The following is a 26,086-nucleotide window of genomic DNA, read 5'->3' as shown; positions in this document are numbered from 1 at the left end:
TTTCCCCGTGATCATATCATCCATGTTGGGGTTTTATCTTTCTGTGTAGAATCCTGGCTATGCCGGGAGGCAGGAACTTCCCGAAAACTTGAAGATTAACTTCCGCTCTGTAGCCATGATGGTCCCTGACCGCCAGATTATCATAAGAGTCAAATTGGCTAGTTGTGGCTTCATTGACAACATTGTTTTGGCCAGGAAGTTTTTCACACTTTACAAGCTGTGTGAGGAGCAGCTTTCTAAACAGGTATGACTTTCTGAAGGTCTCTATATACTGACTCATGTTTCATGTTTCTATTCAGTGAAATTTTCTCATTTTGAAAATTGTCTAATTGGGATTATCAACAAAGTAAACTTATCGATTCAAAGTAGAAGGTAGTCTCATTAGGCAAACAATTTTACTTGCTTAGTTTTGTTAAGAAATGCATTTAAAGAAATTAATATTATAGCATAGAGATGAAATGAATACAATCTGATGTAAGAACCAAAGAATAATGGATATTAAGAGATGCTATTTATACTGCCTGTACATTCTTCAAAATATGTGTTAATGTGCTGTCATGGTTTTCAGGAAGCTTTCATTCATTTACTCTTCTCACTTCCAAGCCCATTCAAGTATTTGGCCAAGCTTGCTAACTGTCTGTCTTATCTGTTGTAACCTTCTTGCTGGTTTCCTGTGCAGTTTGAAGTAGCGGGTTCAACCATCATGCTTTTTCAGAGTTGAGATAGGAGAGTAACACTATATTACTTCTTTATTAATCTATTTCTGCATAACGATTTAACCACAAACTTAGATGCTTAAAAGAACACATGTGTGTGATGTCACAACTTCTGTGGGTCAGAGTCCAGGCATGGTTTAGCTGAGTCCCCTGCTTAGGGTCTTATCAAGGGTGCAATCAAGGCTGAAGTTTCATCTGATGCTTGACTGGGGTAAGGTCCACTTCCAGGCTCACCGGGTTGCTGGCAAAATTCCTTGTGGTTGTAGGACTGAGGGATTCAGTTTTTTGCTGGCTGTTGGCTGTAGGCTGCTCTTGGCTCCTGCAGGTTGCCCATAGGTCCTTGTCATTTGGAGTTCCCCAACACGGCACCTTACTTTCTCAAAGTCAGCCAGGGAGGAGATATTTCAGAATGAGAAGTGCTGCAATCTTACATAATGTGATCACATATATGAAATCACATAGAACTCGTTGTCTCTGTTGTGTTCTATTGGTTATAGGGAAATCATAGATGCTACTCACATTCAACAGGAGGGACTCACACACTAGGAGGCAGGGATCATGCCACAACTTCCCAGCACATATTAATAAAAATAACTAAACACATGTTAAGTTATAACAGAGTGCAATCAATGTAAGAATATAACATGAACAACACCGCCAAACATATATACTCTAAATTCCTTTCTTTACTCTGGCTTCCTTTTCAAACTTCTTTGTCTGTAGATTACTTTTACACCCACAAGTTCAACCAAATTACATTCCTATGCAGAAGTTCTTTCCTTAGGAGTGTTTAGTCAAACATAGAGCCTTCTGATCCTACTCCTTGAGCCTTCCATGGCTAGCCTGACCTTAACTCTGTTCTTTTTTTTTTTTTTTTTTTTTAATTTTATAGACACCAACTTTCTTGGTTTCTTCTGCTAATTGCAGCCCTTACTCACCCAATCTTACCTTTTTCTCTGTCCAGGAAATATTTTTCCATGTCTTTTCTTATATGTAAAAACTTTCCACTTCCCTGATTCCTGCCCTTTCCTTCACTATTACTTCTCTTCCACTTCCTTCACTCTTAGACTTCCACAAGGTTATTGTGATATGAAATGAATCAATGCCTGCAAAACAATTGGTCCCATCGTTCACCTCTTGGTGAAGGTGAATCTCACTTCTTCTCCACAGATATAGCTCCAATTCTGATAGGAATTTCCTTGATTAGTTTCACCCATGAGCACTTTCAAGTAATTGTTACTTTTATGAAATTTTATTCATATTTTTATTTTATTGTCCTGACCAGAATTTAAATTCCATGAAGGCAGGAACTCAATCTGAATATTTTTATGTACTCAGTCTCCAGATACCTAGTGATGCACACTGTTGCCATCTGCCTTTGGAGATAATGGCTTTTTAATTATTCACTTCATATATGCTGCATTCTGGTATAATTGAATTTTTATAAATATATAGCAAAGGAATAACCAAAATGGAGGCTTGGATTTCTGATTTGTAGTTATTCTTTCCCATCCATGTAATCCTGAATTGTAGCTACTTTTCCTCCTTCTCAATACTTCTGTCTTCTCAATGGAAAGGCAAGACAGAAAGATAAATTGGTAGATAGATGATAGATAGATAGATAGATCAACGATAGATTATTTTTCAGCACAGTCATGTGTGAGGTTTCTTTCTTATTGTGCTTCTGAATTTTAGCTTTAAAACCATGAGGAAGTTTTCTTGTGTATGACTGATTAAGAAGAGATTTGAAGAGACATCTCTATTTCATGATGAATGTTATTCCTTTTTCCCAGTCCAGATATATCTGTTGCTTCTGACCTTAGGGCTTAAGCTAATGATGATATATGGGAAGACTCTTTTGGGGAGTCTTTTTGTGCTTGCCAAATATATTGATTGATAAGGAAACTTTTTGCTCTACTAACTGTATATACACATTTTTCTAAAGGGAAAATTCGGTATTTATTCATTCTTGCTAATAGGTCTCCCATTGAAATTTATATAATTTCCATGGGGACTTAATATTGAAAATAAGCCCAATATACCTCAAAATTTTCAGGTTCATTATGATTTTGGTTTGCGTAACATTCTATCAGTGCTACGGACATTGGGAGCTGCAAAAAGAGCCAACCCCAAGGATACAGAATCTACAATTGTCATGCGTGTGCTCCGAGATATGAATCTTTCTAAACTGGTAAGCTTCACAGATGGAAATTTTCCACTTGCTTAAATATCACTTCAACTAGTTAAGGAGAAATGAGATTTAGAAATATTTATTTAGAACGCTCATTTTAAATGGCTAATTAGCAAATAAAATGCTGGAGAACATAACTTGAAATTTCATTGTTTTCAGAAGTTCTTTTTGCAGTGACTCATATCTAGTTTATTATATGCCTGTTCCAGTAGAATGGAAATGGATTAAAAAATATCCACATATTAAAATTTCCAAATAACTTGAATCATTTTTGCATTTTTGAGATAAAATCTAGCCTTTGTTAATGTTTGTAGACCCTGGCAGGAAATTGTGTGTAAATTTTACAAGTGTATAATAATTTCACATTCCTTTATTTCCCAGGAGAGACTGATAATCAATTGTCCAGTATCATTGGAGCTATGCCTAGGGTGACAAAATCATACATATTTATTTCAAAATAAAGTATGGACCAAATTATAATTCATTAATTTGTTTGTATCTCTCATTTAAAAAACAATTTAAAATTTAAATAAAAAATTGTAGAGTAGGTAGTACTCCAAAAAACTGGATATTACATGGAAAGGTTGGGGGGTAAGAAATTCTTTCTTTCCATTCTCTTCCCTTCTTTTCTACTCCTCCTACCCTTCTTTTTAAAAAAATTTTTAAATTTCTGGGTAAGATGAGGGAAGTATTACTCAATTTACAGTGAAGGTGATATTTCTTATTAATGATTACCCTAAAATAATCTGGGCTGTGTTGTGCATTTTCAGTTTATCTGTACATTGCTATGTTTGTGCTAAAATAGGCTGTCTTGATTTCCCTTTTATTCTTTTTTAGATTGATGAGGATGAACCCTTATTTTTGAGTTTGATTGAAGATCTCTTCCCAAACATTCTTTTGGATAAGGCAGGTTATCCTGAATTGGAAATGGCAATTAGTAGACAGGTAATCTTCATGGGACAGCCAGATGCTGTGTCTGTTTCATCTGAATTTAATGGGAATCAGGTGGAGCTTGTTTGTGGCCTAAAACCGTGGGTTCCAAAGCCACACACCAAGGAGGCTGCCATTACTGTTTGACGGGAGGCCATCCTTTTGTTTATGGGTTGAACTGTGGTTCCCCAGAAGACATGTTCAGGTCCTAACACCTGGTCCTGTGAATGGAAAAAGGATCTTTGAAGATGTGATGAGTTAAGATGAAGAGAAACCAGAATAGGTTAGGCCCTAATCCAATGTGACTGGTGTCCTATAAGAAGGTCCTATAAGAAGCCACACATGGGCTCAGGGAGAAGGTCATGTGGCAAGTGAGGCTGAAGATCCATAGCATCAGGCCAGGCCACACCAAGGATGGCGGCAAAAGCGGAGGCTAGAAAGGGACACGGAAGCGTTCTCCCCTAGAGGAGATATATAATATAATATATATATAATTAAGACTTTACATTTCTTATGACATTTGGTGCAGCTTTAACTTTTAAAATTCTTCCTGGGGATGGAAATGAATCATGCAAACCTTGTTACTGAATTTCCTTCCCTATGAAGAAAAGTTTGGAAAAAAATGTTCTATAGGAATGGTGATTAGCTCATATTTATAAAATATATTTAAATTCCTTGAAAATATTTGTAATAAAAATCCAATATGGTAGTGTTTAAGGTCTATTTCACTTAAAAAATCAGTATTTGAAAATCTGAATTTACCCATTAAGTAAGGGTGATAATTCATTTTGCAAATGGTTTCTTCACCATATGGCTAAATTAATTGAAGCATTGCCTAAAACACTAAATAAAAAGCAATATATAAGATGACTTACATTGATAATATGTAGCATATGGAAAATCTGAGGAGCAAATACATAGCAGAAAGTGATGCATGATTATGATCCAAAATTTATTAAAGTAAAAATTAAAAGCATCATATACGATGGGTTCACGTGTAGCATGATGTTTAAGATCATGGTCCACGGAGTTGAAATCCCCACTCCATAATCTTAGAAGTTGATAATCTTGGGAAAATTACATGGTCTCTCTGTGTCTCAATTTCCTTATCTGCAAAATGACATATTAATAGTACCAATCTCATAGCATTGCTTTTGAAGATTAAATTTAGAATAATATTGGGCACAGATTAATTGCCACCCATGTATTTGATAGATTTAGAACTACCCAGTGGATTTATAAGGACAGCTTGAAATTTATACAGAACTTTAGTTAACCATCAACCTGGTATCAATTTCCCAGTTATTAAGTATCATCTTTTATATTAAGCATTTAAAATATGTTTTAACATTTGTGTCTTTATTCTTAAGTTTCTCCTGAGCCATACATTCAATAAAATGTTAATGTAATTTTATCTAATTTCCAAAGACAAATGCTTGTTACTGGCTTGGGATAACGTTTCAATGAGACTCAGTCTGGTTTTTTGTCTATGTGTATTTTTTTTTTTTAAGATTTATTTTTATTTTTCTCTCCCCTCCCCCCCCTCCCCCATTGTTTGCTCTCTGTGTCCATTTGCTGTATGTTCTTCTATGTCCACTTGCATTCTTGGCAGCACTGGGAATCTGTGTCTCTTTTAGTTGCATCATCTTGCTGTGTCAGCTCTCTGTGTGTGCGGTGCCACTCCTGGGTGGGCTGTGCTTTTATTGCATGGGGCGGCTCAATGCAGGGCGCACTCCTTGTGCGTGGGGCTCCCCTATGCGGGGACACACCTGCATGGCAAGGCACTCCTTGCATGTAGCAGTGCTGTGTGTGGGCCAGCTCACTACATTGGCCAGGAGGCCCTGAGTTTGAACCCTCCAATATGGTAGGCGGACACTCTATCAGTTGAGCCACATCTGCTTCCCTGTCTATGTGTATTTTGAACACAGTGATAAGCCCAGATCATTGTTGATTTGGCCCAGTGTAGAGGTTTGTTATGTTTCAGGTTGAAGAAGCTGGTTTAATCAACCATCCTCCTTGGAAACTGAAAGTTATCCAGCTGTTCGAAACACAGAGAGTGAGGCATGGAATGATGACACTGGGGCCCAGTGGAGCCGGAAAAACCACTTGCATCCACACCTTGATGAGAGCAATGACAGGTATGGGAACAGCAAATGACATTGCCCCGGGTGACACATTTAAATAGTTGTGACACATTTGATGGCTTCAAGAGGGACATGCTGGTAGATACAGCAATCCAGTTTTTAATAGGGAATGTCACTTTTTGTACGAAACACCAAGGTTCAAATTCCGTGATGTTCAGATCACAATGATGGGAAGTGAGATAACTGAGACTTAAGGTCTAATGAATAACCTGGACTTTTTCCAAACTGCTGTGCCCAATAAATATAAATACAACATGGTGCCTCCAAATAAATATACAGTAGTTCCTATTCCAACTTTTAAGTTCTAAATATTGACAATCATCATAATTATGTCCTAACTTCCCACCTGGAATCAGAAGTTCATAGACACATTTAGTTTTCAGATGTCCTTATCCTTGCAAACCGTCGGTTATCTAAGGTAATAGACATTGCCACATTCCAAATTGTTCTTGCATTCTTTCATTCTGTTTAGACATTGGCAACTTTCTTTCTAAAAGTATCAGCAGCCCTTAGCCATTGTAGAGTTCTAGGAATTTGATAGAACTTTGGATGTTGGTATGCAGCATACATCATCCCACAGGGAAAAAGTTGGGTTTCCAGTCAGCTCGTGGAATTCCATTTCACTGATACTGAGTTGGTGGCTGCTGGAGAATGCCTGTATTTATTCAAGGGTCCTATCCATATTAAGTTTAGTCTTCATTTCCACAGTTACTGGGTGAAGCGATTTCTGAACATCAGAGCTTGTTTTAACTTCCAAGCTGCTAAAACAAATACCATAGTGAGTTGGCTTAAACAATGGGAATTTATTTTGATTTACGATTTTGAGGATAGGAGAAGTCCAAAATTGAGGTGTCAGCAAGACAAAGCTTTTTCCTGGAAGACTGTCGCATTCTTGGACTGACTGCCTGTATCCCTAGCCCTTGGCTTTTCTGCCACTGGCAATAAACATGGCAATGTCTTCTCCTTTCTTGTCCAGTTTTCTTTGTCTTCCAGCTTCTTCGCCTGGCTTTATCTCTGTGGCCTTCCCTAGAAGGTATTCAGTAAATAGGAGTAAGGCCCATCCTGATTCAGTGGGCCACACCTTAACTAAAAAAAATTCCCAACAAAAGTCTTATTTACAATGGGGTCATACCCGCAGGAATGGATTGCGGTTAAGAACATGTTTTCCTGTGCTTTGTAAGTCAATATGCCATATATAAACAGAAGTTCTTCAGCCTGACATTGGACCGTGCTCCTCGGCCAGCACCTATCTCCACCAAAACCTGGAGCTCACCTCTGTAGGATTTGTCATGTGGTTGTCATGTGTGTTAAGATTCTGTTTTGGGGTTAGATAGCTTTAAAATGATTGTGTTTATCCTCTCAAATCATGGTTATTATTTTCCTGCAGTTATGAAGCTGCCTTTTGTTAAGAACAAACTAAAAATGCACCTGGTCCAGTAACTTGAACCAAATGAGTAATATTATTAAACAATATCGATAAATTATGTATACTACATCTGAATTATGTAGCACATATGGCATCACTGACTTTGGAGGAGTACACTGCAAAGATGAATTAATCATTAGATTATTTTTTGTTTATTAACCTGTTCTTGCTTTTAGTATGCGGGGAAAACCTTTGTTTTCTTAAGTAACACACTTTTTTTTTTCTGAAAACTTTAATTATCCAAAAAATTGAGTAGGAATTGGGTTGGATTTATTCTGAAGAATTGCAAAACCCATGCATGTTATTCATTCCCTCAGTCAACTTGTAATCATCCATCGAATGTCTTTTAGGTTATTCTGTGCCAGCTTCTGTGCTAGAAACAAGGAAACAAGTATGAAAAAACATGGTCATGTCTTCCAGGAGTTTACAGTGCAGAGGGAAGACAGAGAATTTTCTGGACACAGAGAATTATAATTCAACATAGAATTGTTACAGGGAAGATTTGGACAGTTAAGATGTGAGCATGAATGAAGGAGATCAGATTTTCTAAGGATTAAAGTGGCACATCAACTGAGGCTTGAGGGATGAGTAGCACGGGGCTAAAAGTCACACTCCAAAGACAGAAGGATTTAGGGAGTAGGGGCAGGAGGAGAGATACCCATGGAACTGATTTGGCATGGGGGAGATATAAATGGAGGAGCTGAGGCTGGGTCTGGAGGTGTAGCAGATGCTCTTGGCACCTCATGTCACCTTCCTCTGGCTCTCCAGTACTGTAGAGGCAGCTGTGTGGGATAGCTTCTCTCTCACACTTCAGGGATGTCTCCCAGCTTTTCAGCTGTGGGACATTCCTTGAAACCAGGCCAATGGCTCAGTCTGGAAGTGAGGTTGAGTGAGAATTAATACACCTAAGCCAGTGGGGGAGAAGAGTTGATCGCTAGTGTCCCACATCCTATCTTCCAGAGAGACACGGCACCAGCTGCTGGGACCAGCTCAGCAATGCACCTTTTGTTGGCTTCCTCTCGCTTTCTGTCTCATGCTCTCTATTCCCTCACGCCATCCTCCCTGCACATGAGTCCTTGTGTCAGGCTCTTCTTTTAGGTGGAATCCAAATAAAGACAGTATGAGACATGAGGAGCTTGGTAAATTATGCTAAATACATAGATTTTTTTTCCCCAGCAGATGCGGGAAGCCACTGGGCTGGGAAATGGATCATTGATCTTGTACATAGAAGGCAATCTGTGGCCAAGTGGAGAACACATGGTTGGGGTGGTCTGGAGTCCCTAAGGAGGCTTCTGCAAGAAAGGGTGCCTAACCTAGGGCAGTCTCATGACGGTGCAGTCATTGGCGCAGAGTCAAGAAATGCCTAGGCTTTGAATCAAGAGGAATTGGGTTAACAAACTGAAAGTCAAACGTTTCTTTCTTAGCGTGCTCTCATAAAAATGTAATTAAATAATTTCCGATAATTTCCCCCCTATGGGCAACAGACCAACTTCTCTTTTCACCCATGATGCTGCCATACATTTTAGGATTTTGCTGGACTTTTGTAAAATGCTATTAGAAAAAAAAGTGTTGCCAAGGTCTTATCGATACGATCCATTGTAAAAGCTAAATTTTGACTGTTATGTGGAACTTCAGCACCATAAAATATTGCAAATAATTAATGACTTTTGAAAAAGAGAACTTTGGTGTAATTTTCTAAATGGGTTTTGATGTAATTTTCTAAATGAGCTTTTCTAATGTGCATATGTATGTATGCGTGTCTGTGTTTGTCAATATTTACCACTTATTTTTATGATTTTATACTTTCAACCATATTCTTTTCTAATCTGCCCATTAGCTATGGTTCCTGATGTACAGAATCCCAGCCCATTTAAGATTTGTTTTAGGGTTTGGAACTTCAAATACTTTCCCTGAAGTTGGCCACAAATAGGGTCCTTAATTCATACAACACTTCTTTTAGCTTATCTTTTCCAAAGTGAGCAATGACACATCTCAGCAAATCCAAACTGATAATGGAGAGATTAAAGCATCTCTTAGGTGGTATTTCAGGCATAAAAATAATCAAACACATCATAAATGAAAAATTTTTTGAGTTATGAAGTTTTAAGAATTCTTCTATTACATTGGTTCCTGCATACATTCCACCGTGGTGTCCTTTTCCTCTCCTTTGCAATAAGCAATTTTCTTTTAAATAAGATAAAAAATGCTTTACTCAATAAAGTCTAATGAGGTTAATTATGATAACTTGGAATGCAGTAAGACATATTTTTAATGTAATTTTCCATTTTTCATATTTTGAACACCTGCTGACAGTACCCTGCAAATTAGTCAATGTTGCCTAATCATGGCTCACTCCACATCTGAGATGTTTAAACTCTGGATTCATTTGCTATAGATTGTGGGAAACCACACCGAGAAATGAGGATGAATCCTAAAGCGATTACAGCCCCACAGATGTTTGGTCGACTTGATGTAGCCACAAATGACTGGACAGATGGGATCTTTTCTACCCTTTGGAGAAAAACATTAAGAGCAAAGAAAGGTAGCAAATAAATTATAAATATAATTTTGACATGTACTTTGAAATAAAATCTTTGATGGTTATATAGAATTAGTATAACATATATATTCTCCATATAATATCTTAGCCAAACCTAAGAACTCATCAATTCACATATTTTTGAATGTTGAAATAATAAAATTATTGATAATTGTATTTAAAATGCTTGCCCTTTCCCTTTGCTTACAAGGGGAATTCTTTTCCTTTTGCACCAATATGATATCTGTGAATAAAACAGATGAGAAAAGGTGTTATGGGAAATTGATAGTATTGAATAAAGTGAATTTTCCATAACTATTTTCACTGAATATTTAAAAAATCTTACTCTTAATTAAGTATAACATTTTTTGTTTGGAACTTTTTCCCCTGTAAAATCACTAGAGGAAATGGATGAGAAAATTTTCTTTGAAAGAAAAATTATGTATATAAAAAATGAAGTATACATTGAACTTACAGGTTTTTCTGTTCAAATGTACACTGGTGTTTGGGTGTTATTTAAACAAACTTGTCCAGGGCTAGCTGTTCGTCTGTGAATATTCTTTCTTATGGACCCTATAGATTGAACCCAAGTTCCCAGAATATAAACACCAATGGAAGTAGTGATATCTGCTGTCCCCTCATTACATGCTCCCACTCCTGAATGAATAGGAGAAAGGGGCAGTGAAAACATTTGCGGGGAGAAAGAACACAGGAGAAGGCTAAGATATTGGGGCTCATTTCCTGTGCCTACCATTCTGGCAAAAGCATTCTACTGAAAAATGTTTAAGGTGGCAGCTATTGACGTTTTCATTTAAGGAATGTGGCTGATTCACCTAACATCAAATGACAAAAGAGAAATGGAAATGCTTCATTTCTAAAGTGTATGGAAAGTAGTTGTGTTATTGGAAAGAAACAAATTTTTGTTTCTAAATTATTCCAGTAATCCTTTGTAAACACAGATTCAGTGACCAAATGCTACCTCAAAGAACAGGAGCTCATCGAGGTGTTGATTGTTTCCCATAAAAAAGGCAACATATGCCTTTTCTAATTTTGGTGATTAGATCATCATTTTACTTGAATACAAGCTGAATGAGATTAATTAGGATTTTCAAAGCATTTCATTTAAATGTAGTATATTACACAATTTTTACATTGCAAAGAAAGAGAAAAACCACAAACTTGTTCCTGGTATCTGTGAGTAAGAGAAGCTAGTAGTTGAGAAATTAAGAGGATTATTACTTTTAGAACATTATATTCCTTTTGCGCATTCCACTTATGTTTTTCTTTCCATCTTCTTTTACTCCAAATCTCTCCTTAAGTGATTCCCATTAGGTTTTGTCTCCAGTGTGCCTCTGAAACTGTTTTTATCAAAGGTACTTGTGCCTGCCAGCTTGTCAAATATAAATGTCAATTCTTAGTGTATTCTTGTTCTCAGTAGCACCTGGCACACACTGTTGATCACTTCCCTTTGTCAAACTTCCTTCACTTGGTTTGAGGGATACCTCATCTTACTGGCTTTGTTCCTACTTCACATGTTTCCTTGAGAGGTCTGGAAGAGAGAGGAGCCAGCAAAGGAGACCCTTCTACTAGACGTGTAAATGTTTACATGCCTCTTTCCTTGGACCTCCTGTCTCTTTCTACACTTATTTTCAGAAGAAGCCTATCCAGTTGCAAGGTTTTCAATACCATGTAAGAGCTGATGGCTTCCATACTTTTATCAGTCCTGATCTCTTCATTGTGTGCCCAGCTCAGTTACTCCACTTGGACGTATATTGGATGCTTCAGACTTAACATGTGCAAACTAGAATTGATTCTATAGCTTTCCCCCAACCTGTATTTCCAACTGCACTCATATCCCTCTCACCAACCTAGTTCAACTTCTTGTTGTTCTTTGAGCATGATTATCCTACACTTGTTCCCACTTTAGGGTCTTTGTACTTGCTATTCCCACTGCCTGGAAAAGTCTACCTGTAGGTCTTTACATCACTTCATTCTTTACCTAGGATAATTCATTTACCACCATTTCTGAAACAATGGCCTCCATCCCCTTACCCTCCTTTATTTTTCTTACCTCATGTACATCTTCACATATTTATTTAACTATCATCTCTGCTCCTTACATTGTAAACTCTATGAGGGCAAGGACTTTGTCTAGTTCCCATAGTATCACTGGAACCTAAAACAGTACTTGCACATAGAAAATGCCCAATGAATATTTGTTCAATGAATGAATGACTTTTTGATTTGCGTATGGGCCTTAAACAACTGCCAGCTGAAAAAGTCTTTGTAATAAAGTAATCATTTAGATGGAAGTGTTACTTTAAAAATGAATGAAAATTACATTAAGTATGAGCATTTCACGTTTAATAGTGATGTGTATATACTTACATATGTATGTGTACTTTATTTTTCCTTCGTTGGGGTATTCTAGGGGAACATATCTGGATAGTTCTTGATGGCCCAGTCGATGCCATCTGGATTGAAAATCTGAATTCCGTTTTGGATGATAACAAAACCCTAACACTTGCTAATGGTGACCGAATCCCCATGGCACCAAACTGCAAGATCATTTTTGAACCTCATAACATTGACAATGCTTCTCCAGCTACTGTCTCCAGAAACGGGATGGTTTTCATGAGCTCTTCTATCCTTGACTGGAGTCCTATTCTTGAGGTATGAGTGAAGTCTTCTTTTGGCATAATTAAAAAGTAAAACAGACTATGTGTGTGTATGGGAAGGCTGTTATATGGGATCTCTGTATTTTCTGCATGATTTTTTTCTGTAAATGTACAACTTGTCTAATCAAAATATATTTAAAAAAAGTAAAACTGATCCTTTAGCATTATTTTAGTATGAGTGCTGAATTTTCTAAGCACCTACATGCTGTGTAATTCCATTTGTATATTTAATGTTTCTGGAAGACCCTGATTGCCTGTTACAGATTTCTTCAGTGCTCTTCTAATCACTTTAGAACGGTGATTTCCAACCTGTGGGCTGTAGATAATTGCAAGAAGTAGAGGAATCAATAATCCCTCCAAACTGTGTCTGAGGACTGAATAAATAAAATTTAATTTTGTGACCTTGAGATTCATGACATTTTAAATAGATGCTTATTCACATAAAGACTGGGAAAAACTACCATAGACTATTAACTTGAAGACAATTTATTAAAACTGCATATAAGGAATTTTTATGAGATTCAGTAATCATAATATCAGTTTTAAGTTTGTGGTTAGAAATAATATTTCAGATAATATCTCTTAAAATTCATAAGTAAATTATTTTATTACCATCAATATATTCTAGAATATCTTGCTATAATCAGATAGTAATTAAATGCATCTTGCACTTAGACATTTTAAGTAAATATTATAACATAAGGGAGAATGCTTAACTGATAAGCCATTTGGAAAATCCTTTTTTGACATATTTGAGCAAATTTATTATTTTTATTTGTATAAGATTTTGGAAGATGATTTTGATAGACGACTTTTGAATTCACAATTTAAATAAAATAGATGTTCACTTTATATTACCATTAAATTTTTGTACTTCTTTTTCCTAATGGGTGTATCCTAAGTTTTCATAATGTTTGTCCAGAATTTAAACTATGGGTTGCAAAAGGACTTTGATAAATGGTAAAGTATGAAGATGTGAAAAAGGAGGGGATTCTATAGTGAAATGATACTGACAGGTTTGAACGTGTCACTAAAAATGTTTCTGAAGATTTCAGATTTCACAGTGAAATCAACTCTTTAGAAGCATACAGAGCAGGGGTTGTCAACTATAGCTTGCAAAAATAATCACCAGCGACATTTCCTAAACTACAAATGATTAGGCTACACCCCAATCAAACCAAGTTAGAATCTCGGGAGTGGGGTGGTGGTCCAGGACTTGTGCTTTAAAAAAGATCCACAGAAGATCTTTCATGCTAACAAGCTTGTCAGTCAAAAGATACAGGGACCTCCAAATAAAAATGCCAATGTGCTTTACTTCCCCAAAACACTTCAAGTTCACAAAGGTACAAAGATTTTAAAAATACATTTTTTTTTTTTACTATCAGTTAATATTTAGAATTTGCTACTTATGAAATAAGCTTTATAGTCTGCTCATGTGGAGACTGAAAAAGGCCTTGGCATTGATGCAACACCTACGTAGTAATATTTTAATATGCTTTTAAATAATGTAGTTTTTTCTTGGAAATGATTAGGAAGGAGCTGGCACTCAGAATCAGATTGCAAATGTTTAGAGCAGCTTAAGGCAGCTCTGAGAGAGTTGTTAGAAGGCAAACCAATTGAGAAGTTGTGTTGTTGGAAATTGGTGAGTGTCAAGAAACCAAGCTGTTAAATAACCACCTGGGTGTATGCAGTCCCTTGGCGTTATCAGTTCTAAAATGCTGTGTGCTATGTTTTGTCCTGGTGGAATCATGACAAATTCACGAATTAATGAATAATTCAGAATCAACCTTTTATTGCTTCTGTCTTTCCTCCTTGCGAAACTCTTCATCCCTTGTTTTCAGAGTCCTAATTGTTTTTTGGAGTATTGAGGTAAAAGTTGATCTCATGACCAGAGGAATTGCCTCACCTTAAGAAAATGTTATGTATTAGGTGATATTATAGTATGAATTAGATGTACTATCTTAACAGTGGGGTTCTGGAAATTGGAGAATGATTAAATTAGTCATTCTCCTGAGTATTCCTTGATATTTTTCCACATGGTAAATGAAAAGAAAAAAAAGGAAACAACTAATTCTGGTAAATCATTGTTTCCCATTTTTGAAAATCTGGTGTGGATTTCCTTTGTTCATCTTTTACTCTTTACTTTTTCCTAAATTACGTCCCTATATATGCCTCCTCATCTTCTTCAGGGATACTGTAATCAGCAGGTGCACACTCTCCATCTTGCCTTCAAGACTTGAGCACCTTAGTGTAGTAGCTCTGGAGCCAGACTCCCTGGGTTCGAATTCTGTTCCTGTCATCTCCTAGCCGTGGGATCCGAAGAAGCTTCTTTAAACTCCTGGGGCTTCAGTTTCCTCATCTGTAAAAGCTTCTATCATACAAGGGTTTTGAGGATTATTAAATGAGTTAATATGTAAGCATTTCTAGCAAGGCCAGGCACATCATTAGTATAGTATAATAAAAATAATAATTTTTTGATTCACAGGTTTTTTCCCCCAAAACGGTCATTTTCTGGTTTGCTAATACTTTTAATTAACACGCTAATCTCTGAACTAATAGGGTTTCCTTAAAAAGCGCCCACCTCCAGAAGCTGAAATTCTTCGTCGGCTGTACTCCGAGTCTTTTGCGGATCTGTATCGCTTCAGCATTCAGAATTTGGAATACAAGATGGACATGCTTGAGGCCTTTGTCGTCGTGCAAAGCATTAACATGCTTCAGGGACTGATCCCTCCAAAGGTAGACTTTCAGCTTTTAACAGAATTTCACTCTTACTGGCTGAGAGGGGGTTTGAAATTTGATCCTGTAGCTACCCGGAAAGGGAGATATTTCAAACATGCACTCTTAAGACTGTGTTTTTTCCTCACTTCTCTTTTTCACAAAGTGAGCCAGGGATTTGTAATTTAGTTGCAGATAAGTTAATCTAATTAGCACCCCCCAACTATTCCTAAAACATTTTATTTTGAAATAATTTCAAACATACAGGAAAGCTGCAAAAATAATATAGAAATAATAGAGTACTCTCCTATTCCCCTGCCCAGATATGCCAACGTCTATCCCTAATACATTTTAAAAATCAGCGTGTTACTCCTTGAGATCAGGTCCTCTTTTGTTCCTCAGCTTTCTTCATTTTCGCCCTTGTGCTTTGGGGGAAAACTGTTGTTCCCTTTCATGTTGTCCCAACTATCTGCATGGAAACCCCAAACCAACATTTGGGTTGCAGAGTCCAGTAGCTAAACACAAATGTGTCTGTCTCGCCGTCCCAGGAGCAAAGCGGGGAGGTGGCGCCGGAGCACCTGGGGAGACTGTACGTCTTCTCGCTGCTGTGGAGCGTCGGGGCGGTGCTGGAGCCCGACGGCCGGCGCCGCCTGGAGCACTGGCTGCGCGCGCGGGAGCCGCTGGCGCTGCACCTGCCCGCGCCGGCGGGCCCCGGGGACACCGTGTTCGACTATTACGTGACGCCCGAAGGTGAGGACGCTGCGTTCTGCTCAGACGACTCCGGCGGGAACGTGCGTTTCCGAATGGCCGAGAGTTAGCCAAACTAGTTTCTTCTGAGTGGGTAATTAAAACTCGAAGCTGTAAAATTAAAATTAAGAGTGTCATGTGTAAAGAAAGGTAATGGTAAGTGACCGCTGCTTGCTTGCTTGCTTATATAAGTTGTGTTCCAATGCACGTTTCCCCCCCTTGTTAAATATAATGTGCCCTGAACTCTTAAGGGATTAAAGACAAATTAAAAAACGTAAGTCGGATCCATTTCAGCCATTCATTGATAGAATCAGCAACTGACATAAAAAGTACAGAGTTTGAAATATATTTCTACCAAATACATGAGTAAATATATACAGAAATACATACTTTAAAGTTATTTATTGTCCATACACATGTGCATACACATTCGAGTTAAATATATAATTATAATATAAATGTATTATATATATGTATATGTGTGTGTGTATATATATATAGCTAAAAGCATCAGTGAAATCTTAGGGTCTTTTATTTTTGGTCTTGAAATTAAGAAAGTGTCAATTTATTTTGCCTAATGAAAAGCTTGTGAGGTTATACTTTTTTTTTTTTGGTAGGTACTGGGCTGGGGGATTGAACTTGGAAAAAACCTTGTAAATGGGAAGCTGGTGCTTAACCACCAAGCTACACTGGCTCCCAGATTATGCATTTTAAAATGATTTTAATTACATGCTATTGTCACTCAATTCTGTAGTTTTTATACACATTTTATATTATTGAAAACTTATGTTTTAAAATAGAACTTCTGAGATGCTTCCTAATATTGCCTAATATTACTGGATAGGTACAGTTCCTTAGGAAATTTTGACTCGGCTACACACTTGTATATGCTTATGCATATTTATATATACATAGACCTCTATTTTTTTAAACTTAGATCTTTGATTTTAAGTATCTTTATTTTGCTGGGGTTAATTTGGAAAGTGCCTTGATAAGATTTCAGGATGTTTGCTTGCTACAGTTAAGGGTTAATTTATTAATAGGAATACCAAGATGTAAATGCTCTCTGTTCACGCCAGGTAAATGGATGCACTGGAACACGTGTACTGAGGAATATGTGTACCCATCTAATACTACCCCAGAGTATGGTTCCATCCTGGTACCAAACGTTGACAATGTGAGGACTGACTTTCTAATTAAAACTATCGCTAAACAGGGCAAGGTATGTCTTTTTAATTTTGTTAAAAATTAGCATAGTTTAAAATGTCATTTGAAAATATGAAGCATACTTTATTTATTTTAGAATGTTTGGAAAAAATGAAAATATCACCCTAATTCTTTTCTTTTTTTATATCTCAGAAACATTCAATTTGAATACTTCATTTCACAAATAAGTGACTATTTCTCATATATTAGTTGAGAGAAAGCAAATTTTGACTTGTTTTTCCAAAGCAAAGTCCTTCTCTTTTGATAATTTTATTGCATTTCCTGGACTTCTTTTTCTGCTCTTCTGTTTTAGGCAGTGCTGTTAATTGGTGAACAGGGAACAGCCAAAACTGTTATAATCAAAGGGTTTATGTCAAAATATGATCCTGAAAGTCACATAATCAAGAGCCTGAACTTTTCTTCTGCAACTACCCCACTGATGTTCCAGGTACTGGCTCTTTGGTATTGTGCATTAAACCTGAGTTCGTGATCATCATTGGAGGCTCGAGGCAGAGGCCTGAGCCGATTGAGCTGCACCTGCTGTTCACCAGCCGGGAAATGTCCCTTACACGTGTCTTCCATTATTGTTTCTGGGATGATGTTGCCTCCATAGTTTGATTTCAAAGAATCCTCTCTTTAGGTAGATTATAATATATAACCTTAAATTGTGGGAGAATAAAAAGCTTATATATAAGGTATTAAAGGCCTTGACATTGCTTCAAGTATCTATGTAGAAAAGCTCTCTTGGATCGAGGGCTGTTAATCTGTCTAAAGACATACTTTTCCCATCCCTTCTGGTCCCTCCTTCTCCCTGTACACCTGTGTGTTGACCACTTCCTCCTGGTTCCACACCAGGGTGTTAGCCTCAAAGAATCCCCAGCCGGTCTTACTTCAACTCTAATTCTCTTCCACTCCAGCTTTTACTCTAAACTGCTACTTTCATCTTGTCATTCCCTGACTTAGCATTCCACAGAGGCTCGCATTATCAGTCACAACGAGGAATAAAATCTTAGAGTCTTAGCATTTTAAATATTTCACCCCCTTAAATCTTAGAGGGATGAGAGAATAGTACCTTAAAGTTTGCATTGGTTTCTGTAAATGAAACTGCCAGGACTGAGTTTGCTGGGACTGATTGGTTTTTTTCTCCTGGTCCTAATTTGCTTTAGACCCTCTGAAAACCAGGTGGAAAGTCCCAAATGTCAGTTCATGCTTAAATCGTTTGCAAACCATCTCTCATATAGCTTTCCTTTATTTCAACACCAATACCTTGCTGAAAAATATACATTTTAATTAGTTGCAAAAGGAAGGGAAAAATTTTAGGAGGAATCCAAAGTCTAGTGAACTTTGCTTTTGATTAATTAGTTGTTTTCTGGCTATTGGAATGGAAATATTGAAGAGCAGTGAAAATTGTTGAGGATATGGCTACATCACAACTTTCTATCTATTTAATTCGTGACAGCAGAATACCAATAAGCTAAAATCATTGGTTAAATTTCTAAAGAAGACAACCAACTATGTTATATTCCTTTGCTAGAGATGAAATTTCCAACACTGGATAGCCTTCTAGCAAATGAATACCATTTACACAGTGGCTTGATGGGAAGGTCTGGATGGAAGGCCAACCCCAAATTGCCTCTAGAAAGTCAGCAGTAGTATTTTTGTGTTCGGAAACAGCACATTAGATTATCCTAGGTCAGCAAGATGCTAATGTAATGTACATTCCAATGATACTGTTTTACAGTATGAGGATTTTTGTTAAGTTTTTCTTTAAGCAAACATCCTCTTTAAAGATTACAAGTATAATCTCACTTGTGGATGTGGGATAGTAAAATTAAATCTGTGATTTTTTTCCCTTTCATTTTCTAGTGTAATTTTCTAGGTAGCTCTTCTTGAACTGGGATCAATTATTCAGCCTTTGTTGCTGCATTTTTGCTAGCACCTCTTTGTCATTATCCTGTCAAGATATAAAAGATATAACTCCTTTTTTTTTTTTTTTAAGTATTGGGGACAGGGCGTTGAACCTGGAACCTTGTATATGAGAAGCTGGTGCTCAACCATTGAGCCACATCAGCTTTGCTGAGTTGGTTTTCTTTTCTGTTTTTCTTGTTAGTTTTTGTTCTTTGGGGAGGCACTGGGAACTGAACCCAGGGCTTCCCATGTGGAAGGCAGGTGCTCAACTGCTTGAGCCACATCCATTCCCTCTATGACTCTTTAACATGAGTATTCATTTCGTGGAAAAAGCCATTATGTTTTCTGGCAGACAACCTGTTTATTGATATTCAAATTTATAAACCATTTCATACATTTCTAGAAGAGGTACAATATTAAAGTATAATAATTGAAGGAGAAGTAAAATAGATTTTAAATACATAAGAATCTATATATCAGCTTCTCAGTTGCCTCAGTGCTAAAGTAGAGTCAACACATCACTATTTCTGCTTTTGATCCGAAGCATTACAGGGTCAATCCTCTACACCGCTTAATTCCCAAGCCTGTTTCGACTGCTTTCTATTAAGCAAGACTCATTAATTTTGGAAAGCTTTCAATTAGCCAAACTGCTGTAATTACCTTTCTCACTATAATTTTCAGCCATTCATGCTAAACAAGGGCTGATGGAGCAGAGCATTTGTTTCTGTGTCTGCCACTTATCTGGATGCAAACTAGTTGAATTTGTAGATGAGAAAACAGGTACTGTCCAGCCTTCTCTCTTTTCATGATGGCACATTGTTCATTCAGGGACACATGTCTGTTACCTGACAGGTTTCTTTTTTTGTTGTTGCTTTCACCAGGGGATCATTTTCACATTTTTATAGGTAGGAGAACTCTGTGTCCCTCTGCCTGAGACAGTCTAGCTTATGTCAGTTGTTTCAGATTAATAATCAATAGAATCCCCTGTTAATATTAAGAGTGTCCCGTTTTGAACAAAAATTATATGGTCACCTTATTTATTGAGCAAGAGAATTCAGTTAGTCTGTAAGAAGAAATGTTTTCATCTTTTTTCCACAAACAAATTTGTTTGAATGTTTTTTTCCCCTCATTTTGTAAGCAATTCATAAATAGCTTTAAAAAAAAGTGATACAGAAAGGTAAGAAGAAGAATGTGAAAATTACTTGGAGGATTTCTTAAAAGAGTTATCTCTTCTAAAAATCATCTTTAAGTGTTTTGAACACAACATTTTGCAAATGGTTGCAGAGCAACAAGTTTTGTTTTTTTTTTTAAAAAAGGAGAATCATAGCACTTGAAAGGAAATTCTGCATTTTTTCCTAACCTCAGAACTACCTCTCCAAATGAAATTTTATGCATAGCTAAAGCAAAAACCTGATTTATAGTATAGATTTGAGAATCATTAGCATGAGTTTTAATTGAAGCCACATGAATGGATAAGATGGCCTACAGAAAATGTAGTGGGTGAGAAAATAGTTTAAGAACAGAATTTAAGGAACACTAACATTTAAGGATGGGCAGAGGAAGAGAACTCCAAAACTTTTTTTAAAAAAGGAATAAATTCAGGGCAGGTTTACAATGAAAGGCTATATTGTTTTAGAGAAGAGCTTGGCTCAAGAGGGAAAAATAGGAACAATTATGGCAAATTCTTAAAATTGCTCAAATCAGATGAAAAATAAAAAGGCAACACTGGATCTAATAGTTTCAATGAAGTGATGGGACCAACCAGTCAAATTATGGAAAGCTGAAGGATGGATGGGAATTGAAGATGCAGAGATAGTAAGTTGGAAGTGGTGAAGTAGTATATGATAGAAAGGGTAAGGACAGAAGATTCTAAGGTGGAAAAGAACCAAGATCCAAGCATTTTACTGTTATGGGAAAGTAGAGAAAGAGAGTGAGAGGGGGAGAGAGAGGGAGAGAGGAAGGAAGGGAGGGAGAGAGAGAAGAGCTGAGGAGAAAGAAGAGCTGTGAGGAGAGAGAAGAGCTATGAGGAGAGAGCAAAATCTGAGGACATTGTGGAGGATTGAATATAGAGTACAATGAAGGCATTGTCTTAAACAAGAAAGATGAATTTCTTTCCCATCGTGATGTGAGGAAAAGATATAAAGCTCAACATATAGGTATGACCCTAGCAAGTTGAAGGCTAATTGTTTGCATTCTTTCCTGGTGATTTGCACATCTGTCCTGGGTCTCGAAAGGAATATTGAGCTAGTTACATGCAATCCTACCCAAGTACAAGGCAGTGTGTAAAGTGTGTGTGTGTGTCGGGTGGTGGCTTTTCAGATAAAACAGGGTGTAATTCTCTTCCACACTTCATCAGCATAATGACTCATTTGGGAATGTGGTTAATTTCTTTATGGCTGCAATGGAGACCCCTTTTAACTCTTACTTTTATTTTCTTTTTGTTTCTGAATCTCTTAGAATGCTTGGGGGCGTATGGGATGATCTTCATATGGTATAGGAGGATCTAAGGAAAGTCCCATGACACAGACAACTGTTAAAAATTTGATTGGTCAGTGACATTAGCTTCAGCTAAGTGAACTCTTCCTGGGAAGGACAGGTAACGAAGCTTAGGGTGTAGGCAGTGTATGTGCTTGCTGGAGATCTGGGGTCTGCTGACTGGGACTCCCGTTTCCCTCTGTGGTCCCAGCAGCTCCAGTTATACTGCATTCCAGGCCCCCTCTGCGTCCCTTCTCTCATCACTTCCTCTTGCCTACCTCCTTTCCCACCCACTCTGCATTGAAGGGGTTTTTTTTTTTCTTTCTGTTTTTGGTGGTGGGGAAGATTTGCTCTTCCTCATGAAATTTCTTATTCATCTTTTATACATATTATGTGGCTTTTCCATTGCTTTGAAATAAACCACACTGGAAAACAGGAGGGAGATAAGTTTAGAAGACCATAGTTAGGCAGCAGTGACGATCTAGTTGAGGGATCAGTTCATCCTGCTCTAAGAGAGGTAGAAGTGGGTGGAAGTGTAGTTTTGGAAATTTGTGGAAGCTTTTACAAAGACGAGTGAGTTTTCATCAGATGAGTGGAAGGCTTATTTCAAGCAGAAGGTAGAGAGTGCCCAGAGAATTTGCACTGAATTAGAACCTTGGAAGAATGTGGGTGGCAGAATATTACAAAGGTGGTCAGGAATTCTTTAGACTGTTTCTCTAGGGAGACAGAAAACTTTTGATAAAATTATAAATCACATAATACAGACAGTGTATAAAGCGGGGAGTCCAATTTAGGAGGCTGTGGCACTAATCCCCATTAGAAGGACAAATGACTGAACTAGGGCATATCATTATTTAGAGGAGATATTTTAAAAAACAATTTTGAATTTAGAGTAGAAAGAACTTAGCAATGTTAGATGTGGAAATGTTTGTATGGGGCAGTAGGATAATTGGTACTTTCAGAAGGGGGAGTGGGCAGTGATAATAAGAGGTGTGTGTATTAGTCAGCCAAAGGGGTGCTGATGCAAAATACCAGAAATCTCTTAGGTTTTATAAAGGGTATTTATTTGGGGTAGGAGCTTACAGATACTAGCCATAAAGCATAAGTTACTTCCCTCACCAAAGTCTGTTACCACGTGTTGGAGCAAGATGGCTGCCAGTGTCTGCAAGGGTCCAGCCTTCCTCCTTATCTTAAGGCTCCATGGTCAGCTTCTTCCAGTATCAGCTGTAGGCTGGGATAAGTCTCGTCTCTCTCCCAGGACTTGTTTCTCTCCAGGCTCAGCCACTCTGCTCTCTCCACAAGGTCAACTGTGGACTATCAGGCAAATGGCTCATCTCTCTTCCCGGGGCCTCTGCTGTGTCTAATGGAGCCTCGTATCTGCTTCTGTGTATTTACTTGCCAGGGCTCCAGCATTAAAAACTCCAAACTCTGTTGTCTGCCATGTCTTTTCTCTGTTGAGTCCCCTCCCCACCACCGCTAAGGAGTAGGGATGCCATGTCCTACTGACGAGACCCAGTCAAAGCCATAATCATTATTTAATGAAATCAAAGTGAAACCTCTGAATCCAATCCAATCTAACATGACCAGTTTACAAATATAAGCCAATGTCTATTTTTGGAATTCATAAACAATACCAAACTGCTACAGTGTGTATGCTTGGACATATTGGTTTTGTGATGCAATGATACATCCAAGTGGGAAAGTCCAGTTGGAGATACCAGTTCAAATGTATGGTTTCCCAATTGTCCCCAAATAGAAACATATATGATATAGGAGAATGCATAATTATTGTGCTTCAGACCTTTAGGAGTTCTCATCAAACTCCAAAATTCATTAGATAACCACTGAATGCATAACATTTTTAAAAACAGAAGGATATCTCAACTTCCAGACTCCATAACTACTTAATCTTTCTTTCTCCCTCCTTCTTTTTTGTCAATTAACTCTCTTTTGATATATGCTACTTACTAGTAATTTCCTATCATAAGAAAAGGGAAGAAACTACAAGTACAGATATACGGCTATTACTCTGAATTATCCCAACTGTGGGTCTTAGAGGGTCTCCTGCAAGACATAAAATCTTTGCCATGTGTGCAGTGAGTTCATATTAACTGACATAGGAATGTTCAGAAGGTTTAAGTGTGCCATAGGGAGGTGTCAGAGGATAATTAATTGCCTTATGCATTTAAATTCAGTAACTAGCAGAGCTAAATTTAGCCTAACACATTACTTTAAATGGTGTATTTTGCCTATGTTCATGACACTATAGGCTTCATAGTCAAAATCCCTAGCCCTGCAAAAATTTCCCTATAATCAGAGACCAAGTTAAATAAGGCTATTATCCAAAAAGCTGTTTAGGGGAATAGGGGAATAGGGAATTCTTTTTCTATCATACTCTTGTCATGGAGATTCTTTTGCTAATTGAATGAGTTATACTTTATTTTAAAATAGTGAACAATTTTCACATTTTCTTGCTATTATGTATTAAAACGATGGTAGAAACTTTATATTTTGAAGTGCTTACATCATGGCTTTGTTTTGTAGTTGCATCTTGGCTTATTAAAGTATTTTTTTTAACCGATTTGCTCTTCAGCAAGAAATAAGAAAACTCATTTGGATAGGAAGTGTAGAATTCATTTTATCTTGACGTAATTCCACTTCAGTATTTATACTTCATTTTCAATCTGATTTAAAATAATGGATCAGTAGATTCCTACAGTGGTAGAAGTGAAATGAGGTATTTAAGATTTCAAGCTTCTAGAGTAAGAGAACCACGAAGCCCTTATGATTTCTCTGCAGGGCTTAGACTCTAGTTACACAGTGTATACATTCTGAATGGCTGATTGATTGCCAAACCACACTGAATTACCATGGAAATGAGAATACTATTGTCAGTAGTTTGGGATGCTTTCCCCCACTTACTCCCTCCTCCATCCAACATCCTTTCCATCAGTTTTTTTTTTTTTCTCTCCCATTTATCATCATCAATCTTGACCAGGTGTACAAAGACTTCCATCAGTTTTAATCTCCTTTATTTTTTATACTGCCAGAAAGGCTTTTATAGAGTACTGAGTGGTCTCCCCTTGTACCTCCTAAATTTCAGAAAGTAAAAATGGGAAAGGAGGCACAAGCAGGCTTTGTTCTTCATTTTGTGTGTGTGTGTGTGTGTAGGGGGGCAGGGGGGCTTGAGTTGGTGTGATTGCTTCTGTTCCAGAGCAAGGAGCTGTATTCTCTCAGGCTGCAGAAACCAACAGGCAGCCTTTTCCATTAAGAGCAGCCTTCAGATTTTGAAAAACTGTGCAGCTTCTTGCACAGACCTAAACAGCTTTTTTGATAATAGCCCTGTTTAACTTTGTCTGTGATTATAGGGAAATTTTTGCAGGGCTAGGGGCTTTGACTATGAAAGCTGTAGTGTTATGAGCATAGGCAAAATACACAAATATCTGTGCAAATGGACTGAGGAATTTTAGGACATTCATAATTTACACTGATTACAATTTCATTGACTCCTAACTAAACCAGGTTTTCCAAGGTTGTAAACATTATGTGATATCTTTTAGATACTTCAGGCCCCGTTTGCAAGAATTAAAGGGAAATTTGGGCTTTACTAAGTAATTTCTGTCAATTCAAAGTTTCCCAGGGATTTAAAAAAAAATAAGGAAAATCTCATGGGAGATTTTCACTGATGCTTCTGTTGGCTTTCTGATTTAACAGAAGACAATAGAGAGTTATGTGGATAAACGCATGGGCACAACATACGGCCCACCTGCTGGAAAGAAGATGACTATTTTTATCGATGATGTGAATATGCCAGTAATCAATGAGTGGGGAGACCAGGTATACTGATACTATTATATATTTTATTGCTTTCATTTAACATTGGTTTATTTTGAATGAGTAACTATTTTTTACTCTTTCAACATGCAGTCCTGAATTCCAGTAAAGCCCATTATTTGTTTGTCTGTGAGGACTTTAAACTTACCCTCATTTTGGAAGGGCAGTTTTACTAGATGAAGAATTCTTGAAAAGCCCATTATTTGGAAATGCTCAAGGAGTTAGGTTCTGAGGATATAAAGGAATGATGTCTGAATACTGAAAGTTGTCTTTCTTAGGTTACTAATGAGATAGTACGCCAGCTGATGGAACAAAATGGATTTTATAACCTGGAGAAGCCTGGGGAGTTTACCAGCATTGTGGACATACAGTTTCTGGCAGCCATGATCCATCCTGGGGGTGGACGGAATGATATACCCCAGAGACTCAAGAGACAGTTTTCTATATTCAACTGCACATTGCCCTCTGATGCGTCCATGGACAAAATATTTGGTAAAATGAGTGTCAAGCACGTGACCTTGAGGTGTTGGGGAGGGAAGAGCTTGCTTGGGTTCCAATGCAAAAATATCCACCCAGA

General features: G+C 37.4%; 1 protein-coding gene across 1 annotated transcript in view; it reads left to right on the top strand.

Annotated features, from left to right (window-relative positions):
* DNAH5 (dynein axonemal heavy chain 5) overlaps positions 1-26,086 on the top strand; it is a 272,686-nt gene that overhangs the window by 119,755 nt on the left and 126,845 nt on the right. The window contains exons 38-49 of the mRNA XM_058306977.1: positions 50-244; positions 2,773-2,907; positions 3,745-3,852; positions 5,822-5,975; positions 9,803-9,949; positions 12,378-12,619; positions 15,184-15,360; positions 15,888-16,089; positions 17,166-17,308; positions 17,606-17,740; positions 25,390-25,512; positions 25,788-26,001. Coding sequence (XP_058162960.1) covers positions 50-244; positions 2,773-2,907; positions 3,745-3,852; positions 5,822-5,975; positions 9,803-9,949; positions 12,378-12,619; positions 15,184-15,360; positions 15,888-16,089; positions 17,166-17,308; positions 17,606-17,740; positions 25,390-25,512; positions 25,788-26,001 — 1,975 coding nt within the window. The remainder of the gene's footprint in view (positions 1-49; positions 245-2,772; positions 2,908-3,744; positions 3,853-5,821; positions 5,976-9,802; positions 9,950-12,377; positions 12,620-15,183; positions 15,361-15,887; positions 16,090-17,165; positions 17,309-17,605; positions 17,741-25,389; positions 25,513-25,787; positions 26,002-26,086) is intronic.

The sequence above is a fragment of the Dasypus novemcinctus genome, chromosome 2 (assembly GCF_030445035.2).
Source record: "Dasypus novemcinctus isolate mDasNov1 chromosome 2, mDasNov1.1.hap2, whole genome shotgun sequence".
In the NCBI taxonomy this organism is placed as follows: Eukaryota; Metazoa; Chordata; class Mammalia; order Cingulata; family Dasypodidae; genus Dasypus; species Dasypus novemcinctus.
This window is presented reverse-complemented; position numbering and strand designations above follow the sequence as displayed.